Source organism: Phlebotomus papatasi, chromosome 1 (genome assembly GCF_024763615.1).
Source record: "Phlebotomus papatasi isolate M1 chromosome 1, Ppap_2.1, whole genome shotgun sequence".
NCBI classification, from domain to species: domain Eukaryota; kingdom Metazoa; phylum Arthropoda; class Insecta; order Diptera; family Psychodidae; genus Phlebotomus; species Phlebotomus papatasi.
The window spans coordinates 43244957-43272874 of NC_077222.1; the positions used below are offsets into that span (position 1 = coordinate 43244957).

At 34.0% G+C, this 27918-nt stretch overlaps 1 protein-coding gene across 2 annotated transcripts in view; it reads right to left on the reverse strand.

Moving 5' to 3' along the window:
• LOC129810214 (alpha-2C adrenergic receptor) overlaps nt 1-27918 on the reverse strand; it is a 121042-nt gene that overhangs the window by 3432 nt on the left and 89692 nt on the right. For both annotated transcript variants that reach the window (XM_055860538.1, XM_055860540.1), the window contains exon 2: nt 2550-2711. In XM_055860538.1, the coding sequence (XP_055716513.1) occupies nt 2550-2711 (162 nt within the window). The remainder of the gene's footprint in view (nt 1-2549; nt 2712-27918) is intronic.

Consider the following 27918-nt stretch of genomic DNA (forward strand, 5'->3'; position numbering starts at 1 on the left):
TCTAAGAATGGATCCTTAGAAATATTTTAGCCTGTAAAATCTGGCAGTAAAGATTTATCTCAAAACGTTTTACGCTGAGTGAAGGTTTAGAATGATCGATTAGGGATCCTTGGCCGAATTTCAAATGTCAAATTCCAGGCTAAATATTCCCGAGGATCGAACTTCGTCTATTTGTATTCTTAGATATTTAAAAATCACTAAAATTGCTTGTTAGTTTGAAGTTCCAGAACATCAGAAATCGAGTTAAACTATCAATCTGGAAACTCTGTTATGGGCAACGAGCTTTAGTAACATTTTTAAAAATCAGATGAGAGTGGATAAATGGATACTCAAGATATCTCAACTATGTTCCCATGAATTGGCTTGAAATCATGTTCAAATAGATTAAATTTGAAAATAGTAATGCTTATTTACAATTTTGTCCGATTCAACTGGCAGATCGGCGCCCTTATTTGTTTTTGGTCTTTCTGTCCTTTGTGAAAATCGTCATTTTTGAAGTGTTTAAATAATTTTTTATAGATAATTTTTGATAAAAGCAAAAAAAAAATCTTCGGTTTTTTTGGTTCCAATGAAATCAGGAAGGCTAAAATTTTCGTAAATGCTATTTACTGGCACAGACCACAATATTCTCAATGTAGTAAAAGTATGTTTTCTTTTAGGTTTCGACAAAATCATTTATAGTGGTGATGGCGTTGCAAAATTAAGATAGAAGTACCTAGATGGTTAAGCTCGGGAATTTATTCACGCTCCCAATACAACAGAGAACGTTTATTCATTTAACAGAAAAATACCAATTTTTTGCTACCTCTAAAAGAGCTACAATAAATTTTATATGTTCACAAATCTCTGTGATTTATGGTGGTATAAATCTTTGCAGTTGCAAACATAAAGTTTTACCTATAACTACTTCAGTATATTAAACTTATAATTGAAGACTTTTATTGAAACAATTTTATTCCCATATGATCATTACAATTTGATTTAAAAAAAAAATAGTCAGTCACACTCGTTTAAGAGTTAATACTCTTTATACCAATATGAACAATAATACTTTTATGGCAGTCTTAATACCCATATAAGGAACACAAAGATTCAAAAGATCTGCTCATGCAACCTTACACCCATATTAACATATCAGTTACGAAAAAATATATAGTTTTCATTTTATAATGTTCTGTAGAATAAACATTTCGAACTTAACCTTATATTCATGGACAGATGCAAATTTCATTATTTTTGGACATGTTTATATTCATAAACGATACACAGCTTGAGTGGAAAGTCAATGGAGCGGCACTTATAATAACCATAGAATTATAATTTATTGTCGATTATTTAGAAGAATTTCTGTTAATCCCTTGGTTAATCCTGTTTAAAAAAAAAAAACTTTAAAGGAAATGTAGTGGAGATAAAGTTCATGGTAAACGTATGTAGAGGGAGGTGGGGCTACACTGAAAGGCTATTTTCGTAAATTTTTAAATTAAATTAAGGCTAAATCCGATTTCAATTACATATGCGCAAAAGGCGTTTGCAACGTAGCCCCATCCCCCTACTAATGGTGCTCATTTAAAATTTCAAAATAGAAACTTAAAAAATAGGAAAGTTACTGTTATGCCCTAGACACACTTACGACTTAAGCCGAGAGACGACTTAGTGGAAAATGATGAAAATGTAGTTTAACCATTATTTCTAATATAATTACACTAAGCCGTCTCTCGGCTAATCCTCAGGTCTGTCAAGGCCCTTACAGTTTCTATAATAGTGAGTGTTACTACATATTAATTCGTTCATGACACAAGTATATCTAATCAACAAATACGAAATATTTTACTAAAGGAATTATGTATATGAAAAATCTGCTTAAAAAATTGTGCCAGACTCGTTTACAATCTTTAATTAAAACATACTCGAAAACTAATTTGAAATTAAGGGATTTGAATTTGAAGTAGAATTCAAATTCGGACGATTCAAGCTTCGGTCAACTAATTTTTTTCTATGTTCCCATTGGATTTGATTCATGAGTCCTTTTAGGAAATTTGAGGCATTCGACTATCGACTATCTAATAAAATATAGTATTATAATTCAATTCAATTCAATTTGAATGGGTCAAATTAATTAAAATCATATTGAAAAAATGAATTGTTCGGAACTTGAGTCGTCCGAAAGTAGCGCGTTTTCCCCCACGAATTATTTGATCTTCCACAGTATTTGCATAATTTTTCTTCTAGCGGTTTCTATCTATTAATAATCGTGAAATAATTTTTGCTTTCACAATGGAATGGAATTACTGGATAGTCGTTAGTTCTAGTGCATTGAAGTCGGGGAAAATTACTTAGAAAACTAAAATTGTTCGGAATTATGCATTGTTTTACATTGATATTCGCTCCTGTGACTTTTCAGTCAACCTGTACTTGGAAGGTTTCCAAATTTCTAGGCTATAGTCAGATCAACAGGTTTTGCCTATGCAGCAACCCTTGAATGCTTGTAACAGGAATTTAATCAAGAGTGGTTGTATACAGAATATATGGTTCTAACGTCTGGCTCTCACCTGTTCATTTGTGGCAGACTTCCTTGGTGGCTTCTTTATACCTCTCCTGGCTCTCCTTTTCGCGGCAAAATAAATCCTTATGTACACAAATACCATAATACAGCTGGGTATGTAGAAGGAGCCAAGTGCAGAGTACAGCACGTAGCCGAGATCTTCACTTAGCTGGAAAAAAAGGAGAAATAGCTTTAGTCTACGTCATATGCTTTTCTAGGTCATAGGAAATAATATTAGACTATGACGACAAACTTGGCTCTGACCACAAATCGACGATGGAAGTGAATTGAATAAATTCCTCCCATCCCGTTTTTTTCTCTTCATTTTAAAGTGTATTTTTGAATGGCTTTTTTTTGGAGTCCTCTTTCGAGGGCATCACCATTCTTCATCTTTTATTATTCTGTTCCCTAAAGTAAGTAAACTTTTTTCAGTAGCATTTCGTGCGCTTTTTGCAAAATTCCCACGCTATGTACTTTTGCCATGTGGCCCTTAAGGGAAATTTCAGTGAATTTTTCGCATGTCTGCCCCAAAATACTGAATGCTCCTTGTTAGGGAAACTCTTCTCTCAGTCTGCTTTAGCCTTTATAATTGAGTGACTTGGTTGAAAATCAAAGAGGATGAATGTGACATAGTGAATTCCACCCAAATTGATTTCCTCGCCTTTAACATCCCGAAATGTGAAATCTCCCTAAACCTTCAATTTCCGCAAGAGATCATGCAATAAAAATTCAAATTCTCACCCCACAGTAGGATTTTCATTATCTGGCCAGCCTTAGTAGGATGATGCACGATTGGTATAAATGAGACTCCCATGAGTGGTGATTGTGGGTAAAGAAAGAGCAAAGCAGAAGTTGAGGATGAAGAGACAGAGTAGTCTGAGTCTAGGGGTAAAGTCGGAGAACTTTTTTTTCGTTCAACTGTTAGCTTTCTGATTAAGCGCACATGTACATAGTACATATAGCACACAAAGTCTTTCCTCTGCTACAGATTATGTTTAAGCATCAGTCTTATTTGAACAAGGGGCGTTTAACTATCACAATATAAATTACTTAACAAATTTAAAACTTAACACTTAATATTTCAAATGTTTGTATATTTCTCTCTTTGAAAATTCTATACAATACTATAGGTTTCATTAAAAAAAAAAGGGGTTGTAAACCGTCCCAGGTTTTTCGAAATGCTCGAATTCGTGCCTTAGATGCTATACCTCAAAAGTACTTTTGTTTCATTTACCGATTATGGGTCCTCAATCAATTTGAACCGAATCATAAATCAAAAAATAGGCCACGCCCCATGTAAAATGTGACAGTGTAATTTTTTTTCTTTTCTTCTTCAATAATGATATCGTTGCAAACTTGTACATTGCCCTATGGAGGAGATGTTTCACTGTACTCAGTATTAATATTTCACGGTGTACAAAGCAGGATCAATCATGTGCTGCGCCCTAGGGATTTTTTTTTAAACTTCCCATATAATTCATGCGAGTTACACATATCTGCAGCGAAGTAAGTCAGCAGTGTTCTCGTAGTTAAATTTGAACTTGGGTATATCCGTCATGCTCGAGTGAGTAAAAAGCTTGCTGCAACTATCTTGCTTGTACGTACATATATCGCTCATCTCTTTAGTCCGAATTCCTATGCGCATATAAAGCTTCACGAGAAATGTGCTTTTCAAGCAATTTTCGAATGCTTGATTTTATGGAATTTCTTAATAATGTTGGGGTAAATATTGAAAGACATGGGATGAACTGTGTCGTTTTCATCCGTTTTATATGTGGAGAAGGGTGGGGTACTTTGAAGCAGCTAAACTTTTTTATCAAGACGGATTTTCTCAACAAATATAAACCATATTCATACTAACTGTGGCCCCTTGTGTTTCTTTTGGGCATGGGTTATCTAAAAATATACAGCAAAGTTGTTTTAGATATTTATTTTTTCAACAAAAATATTGTAGCAGTATTTTCGAAAACATTGGATGCTTGAAACAACCCCATCCATCTCTTTATGTTTATGTAAATGAAATAAACATTTGATTTGTAGCAAGATTGTTACGGGTCTGACATTAGAATATGCTGTAGCACTCTTCATCGCTTGTCTCCGGGAGCGAGCCCCCATTGCCCATTCCAAGAGAGCCACGAATCTAGTGTCTTCTTCGCTCGACTGATAAAGACCGACTGAGGAGCCGATTCGATTGTGCTTTCGGAATAACTCGTCGAGCATTCACAACCCCATATATCGAAACTATATAGCGATATCGTAACTTGAAGTTAGCGGCCGTTATAGCACCCCTCAAAGTTACCACCCTAGCTGAACAGCGATTGGTACCGTTGGCTTAGAAGAGTCTTCGTCAGGACGGGCTTTTTACTTCCAACTCTTCCAGGCTCGACAGTCCTACTACAAATTGATATATTTTTATAGCATAGTTATTCTTTAATAAATTTGTTGAAGAGAATTTTCCTTGATCTTAAAGAGAAAAGTCTTTCCGTTGACTTAGATAAGATAACCATAGCTACTGAGAGAAACGTGACATGTGCATACTTCTGTGTGTAACTTAATCAAAAAATCAATCATTGAAATATGTACATACGTGATATTTTTTAAGTAACGATATTGTATACGATTTCCAACTATTCCATACATAATGTACAATTTAACATAAAGTAGTGGCGTTGTAAAAACCTATTGAATTACTCTAAAAGCATCTTGATGGATATTTGAAGTGAAATATAAACCACTTATCGTTAAATATCATGCAAGTGTATCACTTACATATTTTACATTCTCTCTGAACATCTCTTAAGAGGGTTAGTAAGCCACCCCTTGAACTTTTCTTACTCATGAAAGCTTTGATAGTGGTTTGGGGAATGTTTAATGATTACGAAGAGACTTTGAGGGTAGAGTGAGATCCACACGTTATTTAAGGAGTCCCTTCAGACATGGTAGGTGGTTCCAGAAGGAGGATTTTCTGTATCCTTTTTTACTTTCTTCAGAATAAAATGGCATATAAAATGGTCAAATAGCATTTTGATTTATCGTCTGAGATATGCACGGGGTGAAACATGGAAATTTAAGTCCTCAAGCCCACACTATGGTGGTCATTCCCCAATGAGATTAGGCTTCTGGGTCAGCTGTCACACTGAGGACTTTTCAATGGGACAATCTGTCCGCCAGATTTTGTGCGGTTTTCCATCACAAATCCCATCCGGCGTATGCTTTTTTCCACGTCAAATCTCCTTCACAGCATGAGATGGAATCCCAGAAATTCCTTAAATTTTCCCCCCTGAGAAACACTCTTTAAGAATTTTCTACTCACACGAAAGTGTATGAATTTCATTCTGCAAACCTAAGAAGATTCTGTGCAATAAGAAGCTCTATTACAGGGATTAGGAAGTCACAAAATCAATAAACAATTTTTAACTTTTAACTTTGGAAAAAACATCTTTTGCCAATGGTTGGTGTAAAGAGAAAATTTTTATTATTCCCACAGATACTGTGGCAAAAGTCATAAGAATTCATGCTTGAAAAGTTAGCGGAAGGATAAAAGTTTAGCTGGGAAATTGACAGGGCGCGAAAAAGTCGCAGTTGAGGCAAATGACGAACCGAAATTTCAACTCAAACCATGTGGAATATCTGAAAGTTGACAATATCTTTTGAGTTTTCCCAGAAGTAGACTGAGAATTGAAGAAATTTCGCACTTGCAAAGTAAGAGATTTTCCTTAGCACTTTTCCTTGTTTCACTTTTTTTTTGGATCTTCTTTCTTCTTTGTCCTTTGTCAGTATGATGAGAAACTCTAGCATATATTTCCTCCCAGCCCGAATTTACTTTTTATCTAGTAGAGTACATATTGGAGAAGAAAAAGGACCAAAAATCAGTTTTTCAATCAGATATACGAGTATATCAATTGAAATATTATCTTTTCAGTTTAGAGTTAAATTTCTAGACAAATCGTCATGAAACTGTACAAAATTTTGAATTTAGCATTAGTAATTGTTTAAATATACATCTTGACTTAAATTTCGTTAATGCAGATTGTGTTAAAAATAAATATTTAACACATTAAGTCATTTGCATAATTGGAGTTTATCCAACGTATTTTAACCATGATATTTTAAACCATTGAATTATTTACTGTAATTGTGATTTTGAAAAAAACTTTCACTTGAGAATGTCAATTTATATATTATAAACAATAGAATAATCAAAAACATATTGTTAAAATTTTAAAAATATTTTCACAGTAAAAAGTTAAAAAAAACTTAATTGAAGACTGGTTAGGGGGAAGTGGGTCACCTTCTAAATTAGCATTTGTCACCTATTTCTAAATAAAATTGAGCCTTATCGTGATATAATTTAGCTGCACAAACAGATTGTGAAGCTGAATTACATCATGATATGGCTCAGTTCCACTTAAACCTAGTAGAAAATTCCGAATTTCAAAGGTTCCCCACTTTCAAAGGTGCCCCACTTCCCCTATAGGAATTAAATCAATCTTAAAATGTTATGTTGTTTTGGAAGGTCAGTAAGATTACAAATTTAGTTTTTCTTTTAAATAAAGCCTGCATTACACGTTTCTCACATAATTCAAAACTGGATCGGTGTAGAAAATGGTCCTTGAAGCTAAGGATTTTTCAAGATCGAAGATCAGTTCACCGCTAAAAACCACATATCTCAACCAATTTGGGCAAGTAATGAACTCATTTGAAAAGTTTTGGAATCCGTGGTAAGTCTGAATGGTCTGAATCGATACGAAGCGGTAATAAAGTGGTAATTAAAAAATTTTAAATTTTCCGCTTTGATGAATGACTTTTATTATTTTATTTTATTTCCAAATTTTGCAAGCACAAACCTCTTGGCATTAGACAGTACGATAATTCTACATAAATTTTCATTAGAGTGAAAATTATCACTCTTTGGTTTTGTGAGATAAAATACTTAAATTTTTTTTCTATGTCCCTGTCGTCTTTAGAGGTAAAAAATACATAGAATCAGACTGATGGATTTTGAAAGGATAGATGTAAGATGTTTTATTGATTTTGTTCTTCGATTACACTTGTATTGTTGATTTTGGTCAGTGAAAAGCGTTTCGTCCTTAAAGGATTATAAAACAATCAATTAATAAAGCATATCATCGGAGTTCGTTGTAAACCTCTTGGCGACTCTTCTAAATTTAGTACAACATTCCTCTAACACTATGTTTTATTCCAATTTTCCTCCTTAATTTATTGTTTCACATCAATTATCATTAAAGTAATATCTAATAACCACAAATACACAAGTTTGAGCATTTCGCAAGGCTGGGACACCGTGCTGCAACTTTCAAGAATGTTTATATTAAATGTATCAAAAGTGAATTAAGTCCAATTAAGTCCATATTGGAATGGTTTTGAATGGTTATAACGTCAGTAATTTTGATCAAAGTCCTTAACATAGTTCAACTGTTTGGGAACTAGACACAAGTCCTTGAACTTATCTAACTTTAAATTAAAGAAATATAGAACTGGTTTTTGCCCACTTTTCTTAAAAGAAATGGAGACTGAATTTTAGAAATTTCTATCTCAAAATTTCAAACTACTGCTTCGGATTACTATAAATTACGATTTATATTAAAAAAGCTCTTTCTCTCACAAAATGTTTTTAAATCCTTCTACTCTCTCTACAATGTAATGTAGCGAAAAATTTATGAAAATATGCTTTTTATCCGAAATCTTTTGGCGTAGAATTTTGTACCGGAAAAACAGTCATCCTGGAACATAGACCATATACGAGCTTTTCTCATGCTCTCCATTTTAGCCTGGTCTTCTGTAAAAATTGTTCCCTGCAGAGATGGCGAAAAAAGGGCAAAATCAGGAGAATTTATTGAAAGTTTTTTTTTCACAAGAACATTCTCTTTTAGAAGTGAAAAGGGCGGGCATAAGCAAAATGTCATTACCACAAATTTTAATTTTGAAATTTCCCCATCTAGGGGAGATTCTCCAAGAATGAATACTTTTGGTATGTTAATCTGCATGGTAAGGCAACAGTGAATACTTTTATCGCGCTTCCAGCGGATTTAATTAAATTATTCTTACAGTATGAATAGACGCTGGATTGAAAATGTTTATGGAATAAACAAGTGTCACATTCAAGATTTGGAGTAGACGACATAATAAGAAATCTCGGGTAGCATAAATATTTTGAGACAAAATAAAAATATATTACTGCAGAGAGTCTTATTCTATTTTTATGCTCATCCTTAAGTCTAACATCTGATACAATACCATAGAATGTTTTCACAGAAAATACTCGCAAGCAGTTTGTGTGAAATTTTGTGCCTATTCGAGTAACACTCCTTGGTCCTTACCACTGTCCTTTTGTCAGTCTGGTGCCAAAAAGTTTTTGCAGCTCCCTTTTTCTGAGACCTAATGAAAATTCCTCAACCATTGCGAATGGCAAAGGACGCTATCAGTGTGAAAATGTTGGCAGCTATCGGGCAAAGGAAAATCCAGTCATCGTATCAGTTTATCAATTTAACACTGAAGAATTTAATTAACACCATCAAGAAAATATTTTATGTGTTTATAAGTGTTGAAGGGGGATACAAGACGGTGGCGATATTTAAATTGGGTTCAGACTAATTGGCGTAAATTAAATTTTATGCTTTCAATTAATTCAAGTCTGAATCGATAGAGAAGACATTTTCAATTTTCAGTATTTTCCATCGTTTATGCCATCAAGCCACCACAACACAACCACTCACTCTAGGAAAATTCATCCTTTCCCATACTGTTAAATTTACTTTTATAAAGATACAGCGACATTGATAAATTATGCACGGAAATTGTAGCCACAGGCAAATAATTTTATAATTACACATATAACAGTGTTATATACTTTAGCAATTGATATAAGAAGTGAAGAAAATGTTCATAGACACAAATTTGATATGGTTGTCAGATACAAATTCCATTAAAGTGATTATTCCGTGAATATATAGTTAACAGAAAATTTAAAAATTATTACTTACAGTATTTTCAAAATTTATCTAGCTCTATCTTGAACTAACGAGATATATTACTATATTATTTTTGCTTTACCACTGGTATTGTACATATAGAGAGGCGGCATTACTGTGTCCTGTTTTTGCTTATAACCTCCTCGAAAAAAAAAATTGTTACAAAATTATTTCGAAAAACCTCAAAATTAAAATTTATTAATGTGTTATTCATGTGATAACACATCACATTTTTTTCTTTTCGAAATCATTTTCTGACAAAAAGTGCGACGGAGGCATCAGTAAAAAAAAGCCAAAAGTAATGCTGCCGCTCTAGCAGTTAATTACCGATTTTATTTGGATCATAATACAGTAGGACCAGTAGGACTGTTGAGCCTGGAGGAGTTGGAAATAGAAAGCCCGTTCTGACGAAGACCCTTCTAAGCCAACGGTACCAATCGCTGTTCAGCTAGGGTGGTAACTTTGAGGGGTGCTATAACGGCCATTAACTTCAAGTTACGATATTGCTATAGTTCCGATAGATGAGGTTGTGAGTGCTCGACGAGTTGTTCCGAAGGCACAATCGAATCGGCTCCTCAGACGGTCTTCACCTGCGAAGCGAAGAGGACACCAGATTCGTGGCTGTCTTGAAATGGGCAATGGGGCTCAAATCCGGGAGGTTAGCGATGAAGGGTGCTACAGCATGTTCTGGTGTGAGGCCTGTAGCATTCGTGCTACAATAATTCATTAAAAAAATCATTCAAATCATTCAATCATTGGTTGGAATCGTTGGAACTCACACAGGAATGTTGATAATTTAGAGACCTCTTAAAATAAAGTTGCAGCAGATTGAGCAGAACTTTTTAAAAAAGTTTAGTAAAATGAAAATTTGTTAGTTATGAAATATTATATAATATTTCAAAGGAGAAATTTAAGAAGTTATGAACCATTGATGCTAATTAATATGATTTTTTTTTCTAACCAAAGGGCAATGGACAAAAATGAATGGGAGTTGGTCTGTGTGGCGTCCACAGATGGAACTAGGCGCATTTTATAGGTAATGATAAAGGATGAAAAACTGCCGAGAACGATATATTTATTACTGGGAGTCCGTGTAAAGATCTTGAGATCGAATTACTCAAGATCGGCTGAACCGATTGTCATGAAATTCGGTAAAGAGTCAGTGTATGACTTAAGCTACTTATCCATGGATACTACCCTCTTCCCCCAACTCTCCTTTCAGTAGCCCAATACAAAATGTGGATTTTTTCATTATTACTTTTCTTCGACAATAAGTAGAAAGCTGAAACTTGGCATAGAATTAATGTTTTTTAAACGCTCTTTAAACATGTATGTAGATTCTATATACACGTATAATAGTTGTTCTATATAGATGTATAATAGTTCTTCCCTCGCAAATACATAGATCTAATCTTGGTTTAATCGGCTGAAAATTAAATTACCTTGCTTTATTTTAGCGATGACAATCTTCTAGGTGGTATGGGTTCTGAATGATAGCATATGATGAAAAGCATAATAAAATATAATATTTGCCATTGTTTTTAAATATTACATTAATATATAATATTTCAATTTAAATAATAGTTTAATAAACCACTATGATAAATCACAACATAAAATTTAATGGTTTATGTCCAGAAACTTCCCCCCTTTTCAATTGACTTAACACCAAACTCCCCACTAAATCTTCCACACAATACTCTGTGAATTAGTCAATAAAATACCATCCCTTGTTTCCAGACCCTTAAGAAGTGTGTCAATTGATATAGAAGTCCCTTCTATATCACTGTATACCGTGATAGCCGTTGTATACCATATACATGCGCGAATTTGTCCCCAAAATATCCACAATATTCATATTCATTTCAATATTTCAAGAATCATGTGCGAATCCTCCTCAATATATTGCCCATTTTCGAAGAAATCCCCTTGTCTTGAGAGCTTTCCCCGAAACTTTTATTGATAGTCAAATTATTTTCTCTCCTTCAGGCAAACTTTCACAGCGTGAAAATTCCTTTGAGAGCTTTCTGAGAAAACTTTGGCATTCCTTTCTATATGCTCAACTTTTGTTTATGTGATGATACGAAAAGCACTTCAACAATGCATATTATTTCACCTATATTGCTGAAACTCGAGGGGAACCCAATTTTTCGTATTTTTGGTTACCTTTTTACCATTTTACCACTTGTAGATAGAAATGGTAATAAACAGCCAATTAGTGTATTCAATCAAGAAATCTCAAGGGTATCGACTCAATAAAAATGTCATCTGGACCATATATTTAGCTCAGAAATTTTCCAATGTTCCTGGGTTCTAGGATCACCACTAAAAATTTTTTGGTAAACGTTTTTCAGAAACGATTTTGTCAAGTTAAGGACCTAGAGAGCCAAGTCCTTTATCGACTGAAGAAGTTTAGATTCGCAAAGGGTTTGAAACTTAGACTTTTTATTGCAGAAAAATTTATATGATATTATATTTACTACCACGAGGTTAGTTTTTATAAAGAACTCATTGTAAATCAATTCCCAAAAACTGAATTTTCAAAATATTTAAATGAAAATTTCAAAAAATATCCTTTATATGTTGATTTTTTAAAACATTATTTAAATATTGAATTTGATATATATATATCTTAATATTTTGAAAAATTAGTGAAATTGTGCTGTTTTATTTAAAAACTGTGTAACATATCGTCGGTTGCCTCAGCAACTGTGCTAACTGCATTTTGACAACTTTTCAGGAGACCATTTTTTTACTTTAATCACATTTTAATAAAAATCAAACCCCGAATGAGTTATTTTATATTACAAATATCGAAAGACCATCAAGTAATCTGTCTATTAATGCAAAGAAATTGGAAAATAGTAGATTATGCACACTAAAAATTAAGCATTTCCTAAAAGAATACACAATATGCAATTGTGCTAACTAACATCGTTGTTCAAAAGTCTATCTGCAATGTATGGAATTTTTGCAGATAGCACAATTGTTTATCACAGTCAAAACCTAACAAGGAAAGAATTTTCTTTTTTTTATTCTATTGACTCCGTGTAGAGCAACATTTTATTGTCATTTGAAATTTACTCCAAAATTTATCTTCCGAGTGTGTTTTCTTTTTATCAACACTATTTTGCTCTCATGGATCTCTGCAAAGTCTACAAACGGTTCCTCCTAAAAGTGTCACGTTAAACTGAAAGTGAAATACTTATTTAGGAAATAAACGATCTCTGATATATAAAGAAGAAAGGGGATACTTTCACAAAGCTTAAGGATCACATGAGAATAAGCATGGAAAAAGGAAATTGGCACCAGATATGTGACAGGAATTTATAAAATTGTTCTGGCCATATTGAAAAAAAAATATGGCAATTAAAAGTTCTAAATGATCATATTAAAAGAATACTTGATTATGAGATATCAATTTTATTTCTGACTTTTCATTTTGTTTATTTTATCCATTTTCAATTTCTGCACGTAGTATCATCATTTTTTTTCTTTTGAAAATTCATACACACAGAAAAATGAAAAATTCTTAAACAGAAACACCCAGGAATTTAATTTCAAATCCCATTCAATGAATGCCAATGCCCTAATTCTAAATCCTTGATCATTTAGTTTTAGTTGCAATTTGCAAATCTGTAGACATTTTTCATTTTCCAGCTAATGCTGAACTTAAGTTCCCGATCTTTTAACTGAAAGAGCTAGGGATTCTAGCCCATTTCTCTCAATCAGAGCTTCTAAACTTAAACGTCTCGGGGATTCACGTCCAATTTAAGTTCCCAGGTTCTCAAATTAGTTAAGTTCCCAGATCCTAGTTCATAAATTTAGAGTCAAAATTTTTCTCTGTGTATGAAAATTTTATTTTCCTTCTCCGTTAGCTGTTATTTACATTCCAGCTTTCCTGTACTTTATGCGTCGATTTTGGACCCATGATTCTGGACGAGATCTCTTTTTTACACGCTATGTCAAGATTTTCTAAAATAAAAATACTGAAAAAGATCAGAAACAACAGAATGTGATTAGAAATTTAAAAAAACGCCTGTTTTATTGAAAATTTAATAATAAAAAATCATAGTCATATTCTTACCTTCGGTTAATAAAACATCTGCTGTGAAAATTTCTGCTCCAGGGTGACTATTCAGAGAATTTTGTGATCTATCGTTTGAAATATGTGGCTCATTTTTGACTTCAGGCTGGCCAGATGAACCCTGTTCACTCGTGAACATCTCTTGCGAATTACCGACTACATGAATGAGAGTATGAGGAGATGAATCTGGTTCATCCTGATTATTATTATAATTAATCGTATCGGGATATGTTTATTACAATTCAGCCAGGTTATCGTATACCCCGTGTTGGAAGAATCTGCCGATCGTAGATCGCCCAAGAACGCCTTCCCCGCAATGTAGATACTTCTTCCATTCCTTCTTGCATTTTTTGGACGTGGATCAGCTGCTTTATGATTTTTCTTCCTGCGTAACATTTTTCCTGTTTTTTTTTCTCACAAAATCCTAATTTAGTAAGTAAATTAATAAGCATTTTTACAAAGAAAAAATGAAACGAAGACTTACAATTCCGAAATCACTAATTTGCTTTCACCTGCACAACAATCGCGAAAAACTCAATCACAAATCGCAAACGTTTACCTTGTTTTGATGGAGAGTCGTGATGGATAGAAATGACAAACTGCAAATAGAACAGTTGCTGACAAAAAAATTGCGCCTTTTTTCAGTGTATTTTTATGCTAACTGCAGAAAAATTGGTAGATAGCGCAGTTGCAGAGAAATTTTTGTGACTATAGTACAGTTAGAACATTTTCACGGAAAAATATCTCTGTATAGAGAAAATTACAAACTTTTTAAATAACGTAGTTTAATAGAAAAAATTCAGTAATATCAGAATATGCAAAAACCTGAAAATCGCAAAAATGCAGTTAGCACAGTTGCTGAGGCAACCGACGATATTTGCCCCGTGCAATTTAAATTTAAAATTTATTTGAACTGAAAACTGTTTGAATTTTAGTGACATTAGTATCGTTTAATAATAATCGTATTGGGATATATTTTTACAATGTAATAATGTTATATACTTGTTGATCCCATGTTGGAAGAATATGCTAAGACCGTTTGTAGACCGTTCAGAAGTGCCTTCCCCGCTGTGTGGATGTTTCTCCCATGCTCCCAGAGTTTTTGTGGGCAAAGGCGGTGCATTTTATTACGTTTTATCACAGTGAAAATGTCTTTTTCTGACGGGTCCCGGTAAAAATCCCGAAAGCCAAAATCCCGAATGGGCCAAAATCCCGAATGGGCCAAAATCCCGAAAGCCAAAATCTCGAATTCTTAAAAGTATCATATCTTATCTCCTCCCACGATTGCACGCGCGTGCTGCTGGAGGCAAAGGGAAATCTTCTGTGTCTTGGGAAATTATTCTAAACATTTTCCTTCACATAGTTTTATCCCTTTCAGGATTTTGAAAATTCGGGCTTTTGGCTTTCGGAATTTGGCTTTCGGGATTTTGGCGTTCGGGATTTTGGCTTTCGGGATTTTGGCTTTCGGGATTTTGGCTGCCACCGTTTTCTGACATTCAGTTTTATTGCACCAGGCGGGACTCGAATTCACAACTGCGAGAGTCGAGTCAGAGATATCATCCGCCCAAGACAGATGGTCTTGCTTATTTCGCCACTGAGATCCCTGACTGAGATTAGTATGGTGTTGCTAGGATTCTGGAAGTGGGTACAAAACCGTCCAATAGCTTATAACCATCCTGAATTCACTTACAATCCAAGGTATGGAGAGGTGAACCCCTAGGTTCAGGCAAAACATCATCAGAATTCCTGTTTTACATTTTTATTCAACATTTACATTTTGCATTTTACATTTTAGGGTATTTAACCCATACTTCGTACGATCCCGAGCTTGGTAATAACTAAATTTTTCCTATGTTTCTGAATAAAGTAATTCATCGTACACATATTTTGAAAACTAAGAAAAGTGCCCAGTTTTTAAAATTGCGGAGTCACATTTTTCTAGAAACATAGAAAAAAATTAATCATTAGGAAGTTTGGAATCGTACGAAGCTTGGGCACTTTCCCCTACTTCGATTCTAAAGGTAATGATAGGGCACATAAATAAGATTTTAGTTCCCGGGGACCAAGCGGACTATTCTAGAGACTAGAAGGTGAACGGATTCTCCCAAACAAGGCCATCCTTGGACGAACCGGGGTGGATTTTCAGAGATCGCCCATGAACAAACTGTGGCATATCTCCAGATTTTTTACTTTCTAAACTCAAAATATTTTCCAAATTGGCGTGTGAAACTTTTCACCCTCTAGTTGTTATTGCATATGTGTTGCTTACAAGAATTGTAGCCTTAGAATAAAAAATCGTTTTCTTACTCCAAATCATACGTAAAATCACATCAGTTATAGTTTGTTAATTTATTGTATATTGAATTTCTATTAATTTATAGAAAATATATAAATACTTTGTAATAACTATACCATTCTTCTATATTGTTAATGAAATTTATGTGCATTAAAAGAGATAATAAAGTGGAAAAGATTACTCGAAATGGCTAAAACTTGTAAATTTTAGTTTGATAAGTTTTAAGTTGGTTAGACTAAAAAACTTTATGCAAACAAAGTTAAATAAATTGTTCTGGGCAGTGCATGACTTTGAGCTTTGAACAGTATTTTCCACTTCGCCACCCCTTTTCCTATTCAACAAATATCTTAAGAATGCTTTATATTTTTTACAAAACTTCCATCTGGTGATCTCATGCCAAAAAAAACAAATGGAGAGGTTTGTTTAACAAAAACATCAATGATCTAACCAAGCTGTCTCATGCTATTCTAATCTCTTATTTTGCAACTCAGAAGTGTGTGCTATATAAATAATTTGAAAACGATGTCTCCTACAAAATCTCTTAACCATGGAAATTTATTCGTGTCTGTGACGCTTGTTGGCAAAATTTGTATTGTCTTTCCACTTGGAAGTGTGTTGGTGGTATGTCGGTTTTGAAGATACATTTGGGAAGAATTATAAAGAAGAAAAAATTGTACCCTGAATTATTTCTTGCATTTCACACTGATGCTTTTACTCCATTTCCCCTAACTTTCTGTTTCACCAGCAAAATACGGAAGTAGAAATACTCCCATGTGTGTTATGCTGAATAAAGATGCTCGATATATGAAATGTTATGTCTCACACTGTGAATTCTGTATCAGGATATGAGCATATTTTACAATTTTGTAGACTCCTTCCCAAAAATATTCAATATTCCACGATTTTGGGCAATTTTCACTCAGAGAGGCAGATGGTTTCTTATACCCATGTGATTCAATAGACTCCATCACTAAGTAAGACTAAGAGAGTGGGTTTGGTTGGAAATCCAGCCCCTCTGGAGATTCCATCATTTTTACTCCCTGTGTGAATTCTTGAAAATTGTGTCACATTCACCTGACTGATTTCCTTCCAAATTCCCTGATAATCCACTTTTGGTATCCACAATTAAGTTTATCGCGTCTCAAAAGCCTGGTCCTCAATCCCATCCTATATACCTTTCGATCCTTTTCTGTTAGAGGAAAAAAAAACGCTAGGGAATGGGCAGAAAATAAAGAATGAGAGAGAATCAGAGAAAATCCCATGGGAAAAATTAACATAATCCCGGAAGCAATTTCTTCTATTAATAGAGTATTTTCTGGCATCAAATGTGGTGAGGGTTGAAAATGAAGTCGTTTAAAATTGATTGAGGAGAATTTTATATGCGGAAATGCTACTCTCACGTGAAATGATCAATTTTCCAAAACATGGAATTTTGCCTCATGAGAAGCAATTTCAAATATTGACTCAATTTCTTCGCCGATTTTTTAGCCCATTCTTTTGCGGTTTTCCTCTGTTTCTTCACCACATAACCACAATTTTTCAATCAAAAACTTCAATACCCTTTGACAAAGAACAATCCCTTTTACCCTTCCAAAAGTATTTCTTTAGCAATTTTTTTTTGCTTCCTCAACGAATAATCAAGAGCTCTTTAATAAAACATTGAAAATTAGCAATATTCCATGTTGCATTATATAAAATATGTAACTTAATATAGTATATTACAGTTATTAATTTAAAGCCAACATATCGATTCGGCTTCAGGAAGGTGAAGAGAAAATATTCTCAGCGGAAGGAATGTTCCAATAAGTTTTCTAATTTTCCTCTTCATTTTCACATTCTGTCAGTTTCTTCCGTTTGCATAGGAATACTTAGAATTTTTTGGAGCATCGTATTTCAGTTGACTTTCATCAAAAACTTCTTGACACTATGAAATCTTCCCATTTAGTAAGTTTGACTTGCAATCGAGATTTTAATGAGAAATAGGACGCATTGACTAGAAATTGATAATGGTATTTACTGAAATCTTCAAAATATTTATCAAAGCCAGAGCTTTCACGGTTTTAGGGTTGTGTGTAAAGTGAAAATCTTAATTTAATTTCATTTGTTTTAAGAGTTTGATTGAAAATTTTAACAGTCTGACGGATGCTTACTATAAATGCTGCAGCTAAATTAACTAAATCAATTGGGCTAATATTCACAGAGGGTAGAATATTTTAAAAATCCTTTATTATCGTTAGAACTCTACCGAGAAGAAAAGAGGCAATCCACAGAAAGACAGGCAGCGGAGAAATTCATAGTCTCAGATGTAGTGAATTTTGCATATGTTATAATATACATGAAAAAATAATAAACATGTATTTTTTGCTTTTACTTGGGAAAAATTCCTTGCCTGACAAAAATTTTAAAATCCTCTATTTCGGGAATTAAAAAATATTTTTTTTCTATTTTTTCAGAAAAACAAATTTTGAGTGGTTAAACTCAAAAACGGAAACCCTTTTTTTCAGAGGTTATAAGTATCACGATACTACTAACCAAAAGTAAAAATATCAATTTTTTAGTTTCAAAAATGTTTTTTTGGTCGAAAACTTTAATACACTATTTTTGAAAATGTTTTAGAGTTTTATTACTTGAGCTTTTGGAAAATAAAATAGTAATATTTTTTGAAAATTCATTACGAAAGGGACAGATAATCCTAACCGGCTTATGTAGGTGAGATTCTTAACGTGAGCTAACTCGGAGTGCATGCAAATTCGATTTGGAGCTGAAGTTGGGAGACGCCATTCAGTTATCTTGAATCAAATTCGTGAAATTATACAAATTTTGTATTTAAACCAAAATATCAAGGATTTGGATGAACTGACAGAAAAGTGTTATATGGGTGAAATGTAGACCAGAATGTTCTCTATAATTTTGCCGTAGAACTTGAACTCATCGATTACTCAGAAGCCGAGATAATCGAGGTTGTTTGTTTCTGAACTCGTTTTTTCGACCAGAGCGCCCCAAGTGTTCATTTGGTGAACTTCAACTATATCAAAGAATTGTTGTATTTTGCGGGACTTTCCATTTAAACCCCTATTTTAAGTGTCTTGGTGGAGTAGAGGCAGTCAAATTGGCATCTGAGTGATTTCAAAGCGTTATTATTGGAAAAATCAATTTTTTCACACTTAAACGGCAAAATCGGAGTGATAGCGTAGTCTGAGTGGAAAATGATGTATAGACGAAATGTAGAGACAAATGTGCTCTACAATTATGTTGAAGTAATCATCAAAATCGGTTCAGCGACAGTCGAGATAATTGAGGTTATGTGATATTGAAATTGGTTTTTCGACTGTGGCGCCCCTGGTGTTGGTCCCACGAAGTTCAAATATTCTAGAAAGTTGTAGCATTTGGTGAGATCTTTCGTTTAAGCCCTCATTCATCAAAATCGGTCACATAGAACCGGAGATATGATTTTTTGAATTTCGTGAACTTTGACCCCTCATATCTCCGGTTCTATTGAAACCACAGCGCGCATACGCACCATTTTGGAAACGTCCTAGACTGGACTACAACATACTAAAATTTCATTAACTTGCACAATGCCGTTTTTGAGAAAAGTGACTTTGAATTTCGATGAATTTTGACGCTATCACAGCGCCACCTATGGTGACTTTTTGAACTTCCATCTGAAAGTGCTCATCGAGACGAAACCAAAAAGGTAAAATTTAGGTCGCTATGTTAATTAGAACCGGAGATAGAGGCCGGTCAATGTTCGAACTTTGACCCCTTATAGCTCGGGTCAGGGGTTTTAGATCGACTTAAGGTTTTTTTTGTTTGATAGGTATAATCAACGGCTACAACATACTAAATTTTCAGCCCGATGCACAATGGAATTTTTGAGTTATTTAACTTTTAAGATTTAAAAATTTTCTTTTTAAAAAAAGCGCCCCTAGCGGTGGTTTTATGAACTTGCGATTTTAGAAGGGGAAGTGGCATTTCACGAGAGCTTTCCAAAAAGCCCTCACTTTTTAAATTCTGACAATTATAACCGGAGTTATGGCCATTTTAAAAAATTTTTTTTGGACCCTTATAGCTCGGGTCAGGGGGGTCGGGGGACCTTAAGTTTGGTATTGATGGAAAGCTCTAAGGCCCAGCTATAACATACTAAAATTTGAGTCCGCTGAATGCCATAGGGGCGGAGCTATTGAGAAAACAAAAAAAGGGGGGTCTTCAAAATGGCGGAAGGAGGGGTGGGGGGTGGGGGGTCTATGCACCAAGTTGCAATTTTCACCCGATATATAACCTTTGCCGAAAACCGCAAGTCGATATCTTTTTTAGTTTAGGAGCTATTAAGCTCCAAAGAGCGGCCGGCCGGCCGGCCGGGAACGTAACTTAGCCACATATATATTCGGAATCAGGAAGTGGCGAAACACATTTTGGCCAAATTTGAGGTCGATCGGACGACATGAAATTTTGTTAGGATTATAGTAGGTGAGATTGTTAAGAATCTCACCTAATAAACGTCTAAAACATTTTCTAAAATAGCATATGTCCTAAGTAGGGTGCAATCACCAATTCTCGCCAGTGAGTGTCCCACTTTTCGCCGCCAAGTTACTTGTATTTTTACTATATAGTCAAAAAATAGTAATTATTCGTTTTGAATTTACGATTTTCAGCATTTTTTAGAGCAATATTTTAAGAAAGTGCATCGAATCCAATATTTCTTACCCAATATGCTAAGTGTCATCAAATTTTAATCAAGCAAAATATACCTTTTTGGATAAATAATTTGTCTATTGAGTATTTAATTACACTTGTGGAATAGATAAAATTTGTATTTAGTTAATTAATATTTCATTTTATATTATATTTATATGAAATGAGGCATGGCGAAAAGTGGTAAAATTTTGGAATGATTTTACCACCTGTCGCCATCTCATTTCAATAGGCGACGCTAACTTCGTAAATTCTCAGTTCTCAATTCTGGATTATTTGCTTTATGCAATTGTCCTATAGTTTGATTTCTCAAATAAAAGCGAAGAAAAATCCTTTAAATTGAGTAATAATAGGGTGATTATGAGGAAAGAGAAATACTGAATGTATTCTTTGCATAATATTTCCCAAAATAATTGAGTTTGAACCTTTCCAAGTGGATGGCGAGAAGTGGTTACAGAACTGGCGAAAACTGGTAAAAAGTGGCGGCGAAGTGGTTATTTTTGCACTGGTAATAAAAATCAGTTTATTGAGTAGTCCAGGGTTAAACTGGAAGACTATTTTTTTCACGAATCTGCAACCAATACATTTAAGTAACTTTGTGTCAAATTTGAGTTATCTTGGAATAAGAGTTCAAAAGTTATAATAAAATTAATTGCCGTTTTTTCTAAACATGGCGATACGTGATTACTCCACCCTATGTGTTAAAATTTTGTTTTCGTTAAAAAAAATTAAAGCCTAAAAATATTTTTTTTTCGGAAAATGCCAATTGGGAATAATGCTTTTTCATCTACATGCTTATTATAAACCAGTTTTGGTAAAACAATGAATTGCCATGTTGGCTGTTTGAAACAGTTTTAGATTAGTTACGGCTTTTAAAAGTGAACCCAATTTAGAATTGGAATTTGAACTTTCAAATGAATGCAAATGAGTTTAATTCTCAATTTATTTGAGAATTATTATTCCTTATATCTATTTTCTATTGTCTTTCTAATTTAGTATTCGAACAATAAATATAACAAGTAATTTTGCTATTTAAATGAATATATTATCAAATACTTATCCATGTATGTGAGTTTCGCAACCAATGCACCATATCTGTACTCATATAATATGCATTAAGTCAGACAAGCTTAAGTAGCATGTTGATTTCTATAACAATTGATATGAAAGATCTGTGAAATTTGTTATTGTATCATCTGTTCCATTGTTGGAAAGATTTCAAATGACCAGAATGCATGATTAATAAAAGATTAATTTCATATGATCCTTAATTAGGTACTTTTCTATGTCAAATATACTTCTGAATATTCAAACCAATTCAAACTATATCTTTTCACAATAATCTTTAGTGTACAGTAAAATAAATAATTGTCAAATTTTAGCATGGAATTTTTCTTATGCTATGATTTAACGACTTTTACAAACAAAAATATTATTTCCTATAATATTTTCATGAAAAAAAAATATCTCACTGATGTTTTGCAAAATTACGCTGTGCAAAATAATGGCTTATAAAGTTGTGTATGCTTTCGAGAAAAAAAAAGACGCAAAAGAAAGGTGTGCGACACAAATGGCAATATTTAGCGACATAGCACCGAACTGAATAGCTCTTGTGGAATTATTAAATTTAATATTTATAGGGGTTGAAGGGTGTTCGAAGGGTGTGCCTGAGTGGATAAAAAGTCTGTCTTTTCTCTACTCCATCCCCTGCTGTAAAAGACTATATCATTCGACATGGTAAGAGTTTTCATACGCAGCGAGTTTTATTTATTGAAAGCACATTGAAAGTTGAAAATTGAGAATCAAGCCTCTTAAGAGTATTGTATTTTGGAAAAGTGTCATGGAGGTTTTTTTCCGAGAAAATTTGAAAAATTGTTGTTTTAATATATCAAAATAAGTCTCCAAATAAAACTTTATTTTTATATAATTTTGACCGTCAATAGGCAAACTAAGTAAGAAAGTATAGGTATTAAAATGATAAATACTGTAAGGTAATTTGTAACAAGAATACTAGGAATCCCAACAAATCGACATTCATATTAATGAACCCTTTTTCCTCCTTCCAATCCGTTTTTGATATATTTCCAGGATATTTCGTGTTATTTGATCACATTTGAATAAGCTTTAAGCATGTGAAAGTGTACTATATCCATGACCATAAATGATTCACATAAACTGAATCATTTCCAATAGTTTATTAAGGCTCCATATTAAAAAGGGACAGATAATCCTAACCGGCTTATGTAGGTGAGATTCTTAACGTGAGCTAACTCGAAGTGCATGCAAATTCGATTTGGAGCTGAAGTTGGGAGACGCCATTCAGTTATCTTGAATAAAATTCGTGAAATTATACAAATTTTGTATTTAAACCAAAATATCAAGGATTTGGATGAACTGGCACAAAAGTGATATATGGGTGAAATGTAGACCAGAATGTACTCTATAATTTTGCCGTAGAACTTGAACTCATCGATTACTCAGAAGCCAACATAGCGAGGTTTTTTGTTTCTTAACTCGTTTTTTCATCCAGAGTGCCCCAAGTAGTCATTTGTTGAACTTCAACTAAATCAAAGAATTGTTGTATTTTGCGGGACTTTCCATTTAAACCCCTATTTTAAGTGTCTCGGTGGAGTAGAGGCAGTCAAATTGGCATCTGAGTGATTTCAAAGCGTTATTATTGGAAAAATCAATTTTTTCACACTTAAACGGCAAAATCTTAGTGATAGCGTAGTCTGAGCGGAAAATGATGTATGGACGAAATATAGAGACAAATGTGCTCTACAATTATGTCGAAGTAATCATCAAAATCGGTTTAGCGACAGTCGAGATAATTGAGGTTATGTGATATTGAAATTGGTTTTTCGACTGTGGCGCCCCTGGTGTTGGTCCCATGAAGTTCAAATATTCTAGAAAGTTGTAGCATTTGGTGATATCTTTCGTTTAAGCCCTCATTCATCAAAATCGGTCACATAGAACCGGAGATATGATTTTTTGAATTTTGTGAACTTTGACCCCTCATATCTCCGGTTCTGTTTTAACCACAGCGCGCATACGCACCATTTTGGAAACGTCCTAGACTGGACTACAACATACTAAAATTTCATTAACTTGCACAATGCCGTTTTTGAGAAAAGTGACTTTGAATTTCGATGAATTTTGACGCTATCACAGCGCCACCTGTGGTGACTTTTTGAATTTCCATCTGAAAGTGCTCATTGAGACGAAACCAAAAATGTAAAATTTAGGTCGCTATGTTAGTTAGAACCGGAGATAGAGGCCGGTCAATGTTCGAACTTTGACCCCTTATAGCTCGGGTCAGGGGTTATGGATCGACTTAAGGTTTTTTTTGTTTGATAGGTATAATCAACGGCTACAACATACTAAAATTTCAGCCCGATGCACAATGGAATTTTTGAGTTATTTAACTTTTAAGATTTAAAAATTTTCTTTTTAATAATAGCGCCCCTAGCGGTGGTTTTATGAACTTGCGATGTTAGAAGGGGAAGTGGCATTTCACGAGAGCTTTCCAAAAAGCCCTCACTTTTTAAATTCTGACAATTAGAACCGGAGTTATGGCCATTTTAAGAAATTTTTTTTGGACCCTTATAGCTCGGGTCAGGGGGGTCGGGGGATCTTAAGTTTGGTATTGATGGAAAGCTCTAAGGCCCAGCTATAACATACTAAAATTTGAGCCCGCTCGATGCCATAGGGGCGGAGCTATTGAGAAAACAAAAAAAGGGGGGTCTTCAAAATGGCGGAAGGAGGGGTGGGGGGTGGGGGGTCAATGCACCAAGTTGCAATTTTCACCCGATATATAACCTTTGCCGAAAACCGCAAGTCGATATCTTTTTTAGTTTAGGAGCTATTAAGCTCCAAAGAGCGGCCGGCCGGCCGGCCGGCCAGCCGGCCGGCCGGGAACGTAAAATAGCCACATATATATTCGTGATCAGGAAGTGGCGAAACACATTTTGGCCAAGTTTGAGGTCGATCGGACGACATGAAATTTTGTTAGGATTATAGTAGGTGAGATTGTTAAGAATCTCACCTAATAGGCTACAAAGCATATTTGTAATTTATTTGAATAAGACTGGGTTCATCGGAAAGGTGTCGGAATTTCTATCAATTCTGAACTGGTTTCAACCGAAAAATAAATCACACATTACCGACAAATAACTTTCGAAATTCAGATGTGTTATTGGAAGTTTGTATAAGAAGAAGCATCGATTTCAATGCAGATCTAGGCGAAGGTAGGGTGGAGTCATCACTTATGAACGTTATACAACACTTCTGGACGGGTCTCGGTCAAAATTCCCAAAAGCAAAAAGTCAAAATCTCGAATTCTTAAAAGTATCATAGCTACTCCCACAATTGTATCCGCACGTGCTGGAGGCAAAGGAAAATTTACTGTGTCTTGGGAAATTTATCTACACTTTATCCTCCATATAATTTCATCCCTTTCAGGATTGTGAACATTCGGGATTTTGGCTTTCGGGGTTTTGGCCCTTTCGGGATTTTCGAGTTCGGGATTTTGGCAGCCTCCGTTATATACATCTTGCAAAAATCTTAAATTCTTACCTAAAAAAAATTCGAAAAATCACTAAATAGTTAATCGCATCATAAACTAAAATGTAATGAAATCAAATAGCTATATCTCTACATTTAATTGTTAGAATTTGAAAAACTTTGACGTTTTCGGAATCTCTTGTGGAATACTGCAACACTACAACTCTTTTGACACCACAACTGCATCCAATTTAATATAAGGTCCGTTTAATCGAAAAATCGATTTTCGAAAATTCGATGTCAAAAACTAGACGATGTTTTTCTTTAAATTTAAGTATGTTGTAGCCGAAATCGAAACCTTTCTAACATGGGTCGTACCCTTCCCTTGATGTTCCCTGATCTGAGATATATTCAAAAATACCTTGACCTGGCTACATTTCCAGTGTTTATGACCGATTTCTATGAAATTTAGTGTATCGCATCTGTGATCGATCAACCTTTCTAACAATGGATCCCGTCCGTTTGTACACCAACCCACTGTACCTCGAACCTTACAATATTCAAAAGGACCGGACTGTATGTCTAGTCCTAGTGCTTAGCCGATTTCAATGATTTTTTTTCTTTTGTTTGGCTTTCCCAACTCATAATATTATTTAAAATAGAAAATGACTTGTGATAAGCCCAGATAAGGTTATGGTAGCTGATGAGATTCTTTACAGGTGACCTCGAAATGCGTGTTACTTGGATTGCTTGCAACTCGAAATGCGTGAAAATTCGATTTTGGATTAAATTTTGGAGGTAAAAAATCGCTTTTCTCGTGAAAGCCCCGTCCTCTTTTGAAATTGACATTATCACGAGGGATATATTTTTCTTATCTTTTCCCTTCTAACCTTTTAGTATTTTTTTAATTTATTAAGGGAGAGAGTGTTAGAATAGCAAACTTATCTGTTTTTCGTGATTTTTTTTGAAGAGAAGGAAACGACCAAGATTCTTGAAATGTTTCGTATATACACATTTAGAGTACTCCAGTAGTTTTTTCGAGAATAAATACTACAAAATGGCAGACAAATGCGTAGTCCAATATAGCGCCTCGTCACAATACTTTCTTATTTGCGGGAAATCTGTAGCTCGTAATTTTTGTCTGAGAAACAAATCTTAAAAAATTCAATTTTCAATAGGGTATTTCACAGCCAAACAGAAAAAACCCGAAGAAAATCGTGAAATCTGAACTTTTTTTCTCAAGATTTTTGAAAAAAGATACATTTTTCGGACAAAATTTTATCTTTCACATGCTGTAAAAAATCCTAAAATGGGTTTTCAATATTTTTTTATTCTTTTGGTTCAACTAGAAGAGAATTTTATGCTGAAGAGAATTTTATGCTGAAGAGAATAAGCTTGTATTCATTTCGTTCAACCTATAAGTTTTTTTCTTAATTTTTCCCGCAAATTTGACAAAATTTTGAAAATGAAAAATGGAACAAACACGCCACAAAGTTTTGGATGTGCGCTCGAGGGCATGCAAATCTGCTCGGCGCAAATTTACTTTCAACTCTGTGTATTTTCTAAGATACTTGGAATAAGCTTTTGAAATATTTATGGTATATTCTTAGATAGTTTATATACTAATTTAAATAATAAAAAATAAACCACTTTTGACCTTATAATTGACACTCCTCCCTTAATTTTCGAAAGGTTTCTTTTATTTTTGGTTTAGTTCGGACTTGCTGTTTTTATGCAGGCTTCTGAAATATCCACTTAGTCACCTCTCGAATAAAAACAACTAACCAATTCATTCAGATTCTTAATAATATTTTTTTTTTGCAAACTTTTTTCCTAGAATTTAGCAACAAGGCGCTGATTGAAAAATATTGATATTATTCAAAAATTTGTTGAGTGATTATAAATACACAACAAATTTTCATTTCTTTATCAATCAAAAAACATTACTTATTCTAATAATTCCTTAATTTTCTGTTATTTATATTACTCTGGGGACTACAATGTCACCAAGGATCAGCGAACCGTGGAAATATTCAAATTTTACGTAGGGAAGTCACTCTTAGATGTGTGATGAGTATTTTCAAATTCCGTTTATTATAAATGTAAATCAGAAAATGGTGACAAGAACGGAATTTCATGTCTCCGACCATGATTCAGTATATAGAAACAAAATAATTGTCAACAAACTCTCTTGTGTAATACAAAATAATTTATATGTAATGGGGGACTTGTGGGGGATAGTGCAAGCATTTCATTCCTCCAATTATTGTTCACATAAAACCGTTCTTTAATCATTCGCACTGAGTGTATTCAATTTTCATGAATTAGTAAAACAATTCAATTATGGAGTGAATATTACAATATTTCAAACATGTTGTCTCCTACTGGCTTATTTATATATGGTAAAACACACAAGGGACACCATTAATTTATATTCACATTTCGTCTCTTTTGTTTCTGGTACCTCGTTACTCCGTATGTATTGTTTCTCCCATCGTTAAATCGAAAAGTGAATGAAATATTCGTTGGAGGTATCTCCTGTATAAGCAATTTAATTCCTCACTATACGATTTTATACTGTCAATCGATTGAAATGTGTCTATTTGGTCAAACGCGAAAGGATATGGGTGGAGTACGTGTTGCTCTTTTTTTAATTACTCTTTTCATTTTGGACCTCACCCCAACCCTGGAAAAAAATACGACTGGGACAACCATTTGAGAATGGAATTTTTAATTCATCTATACATTGAGCTGGATGATGGAAAAGCTTTATGGAGATTCATCAAAAATTCTCACGAACGAA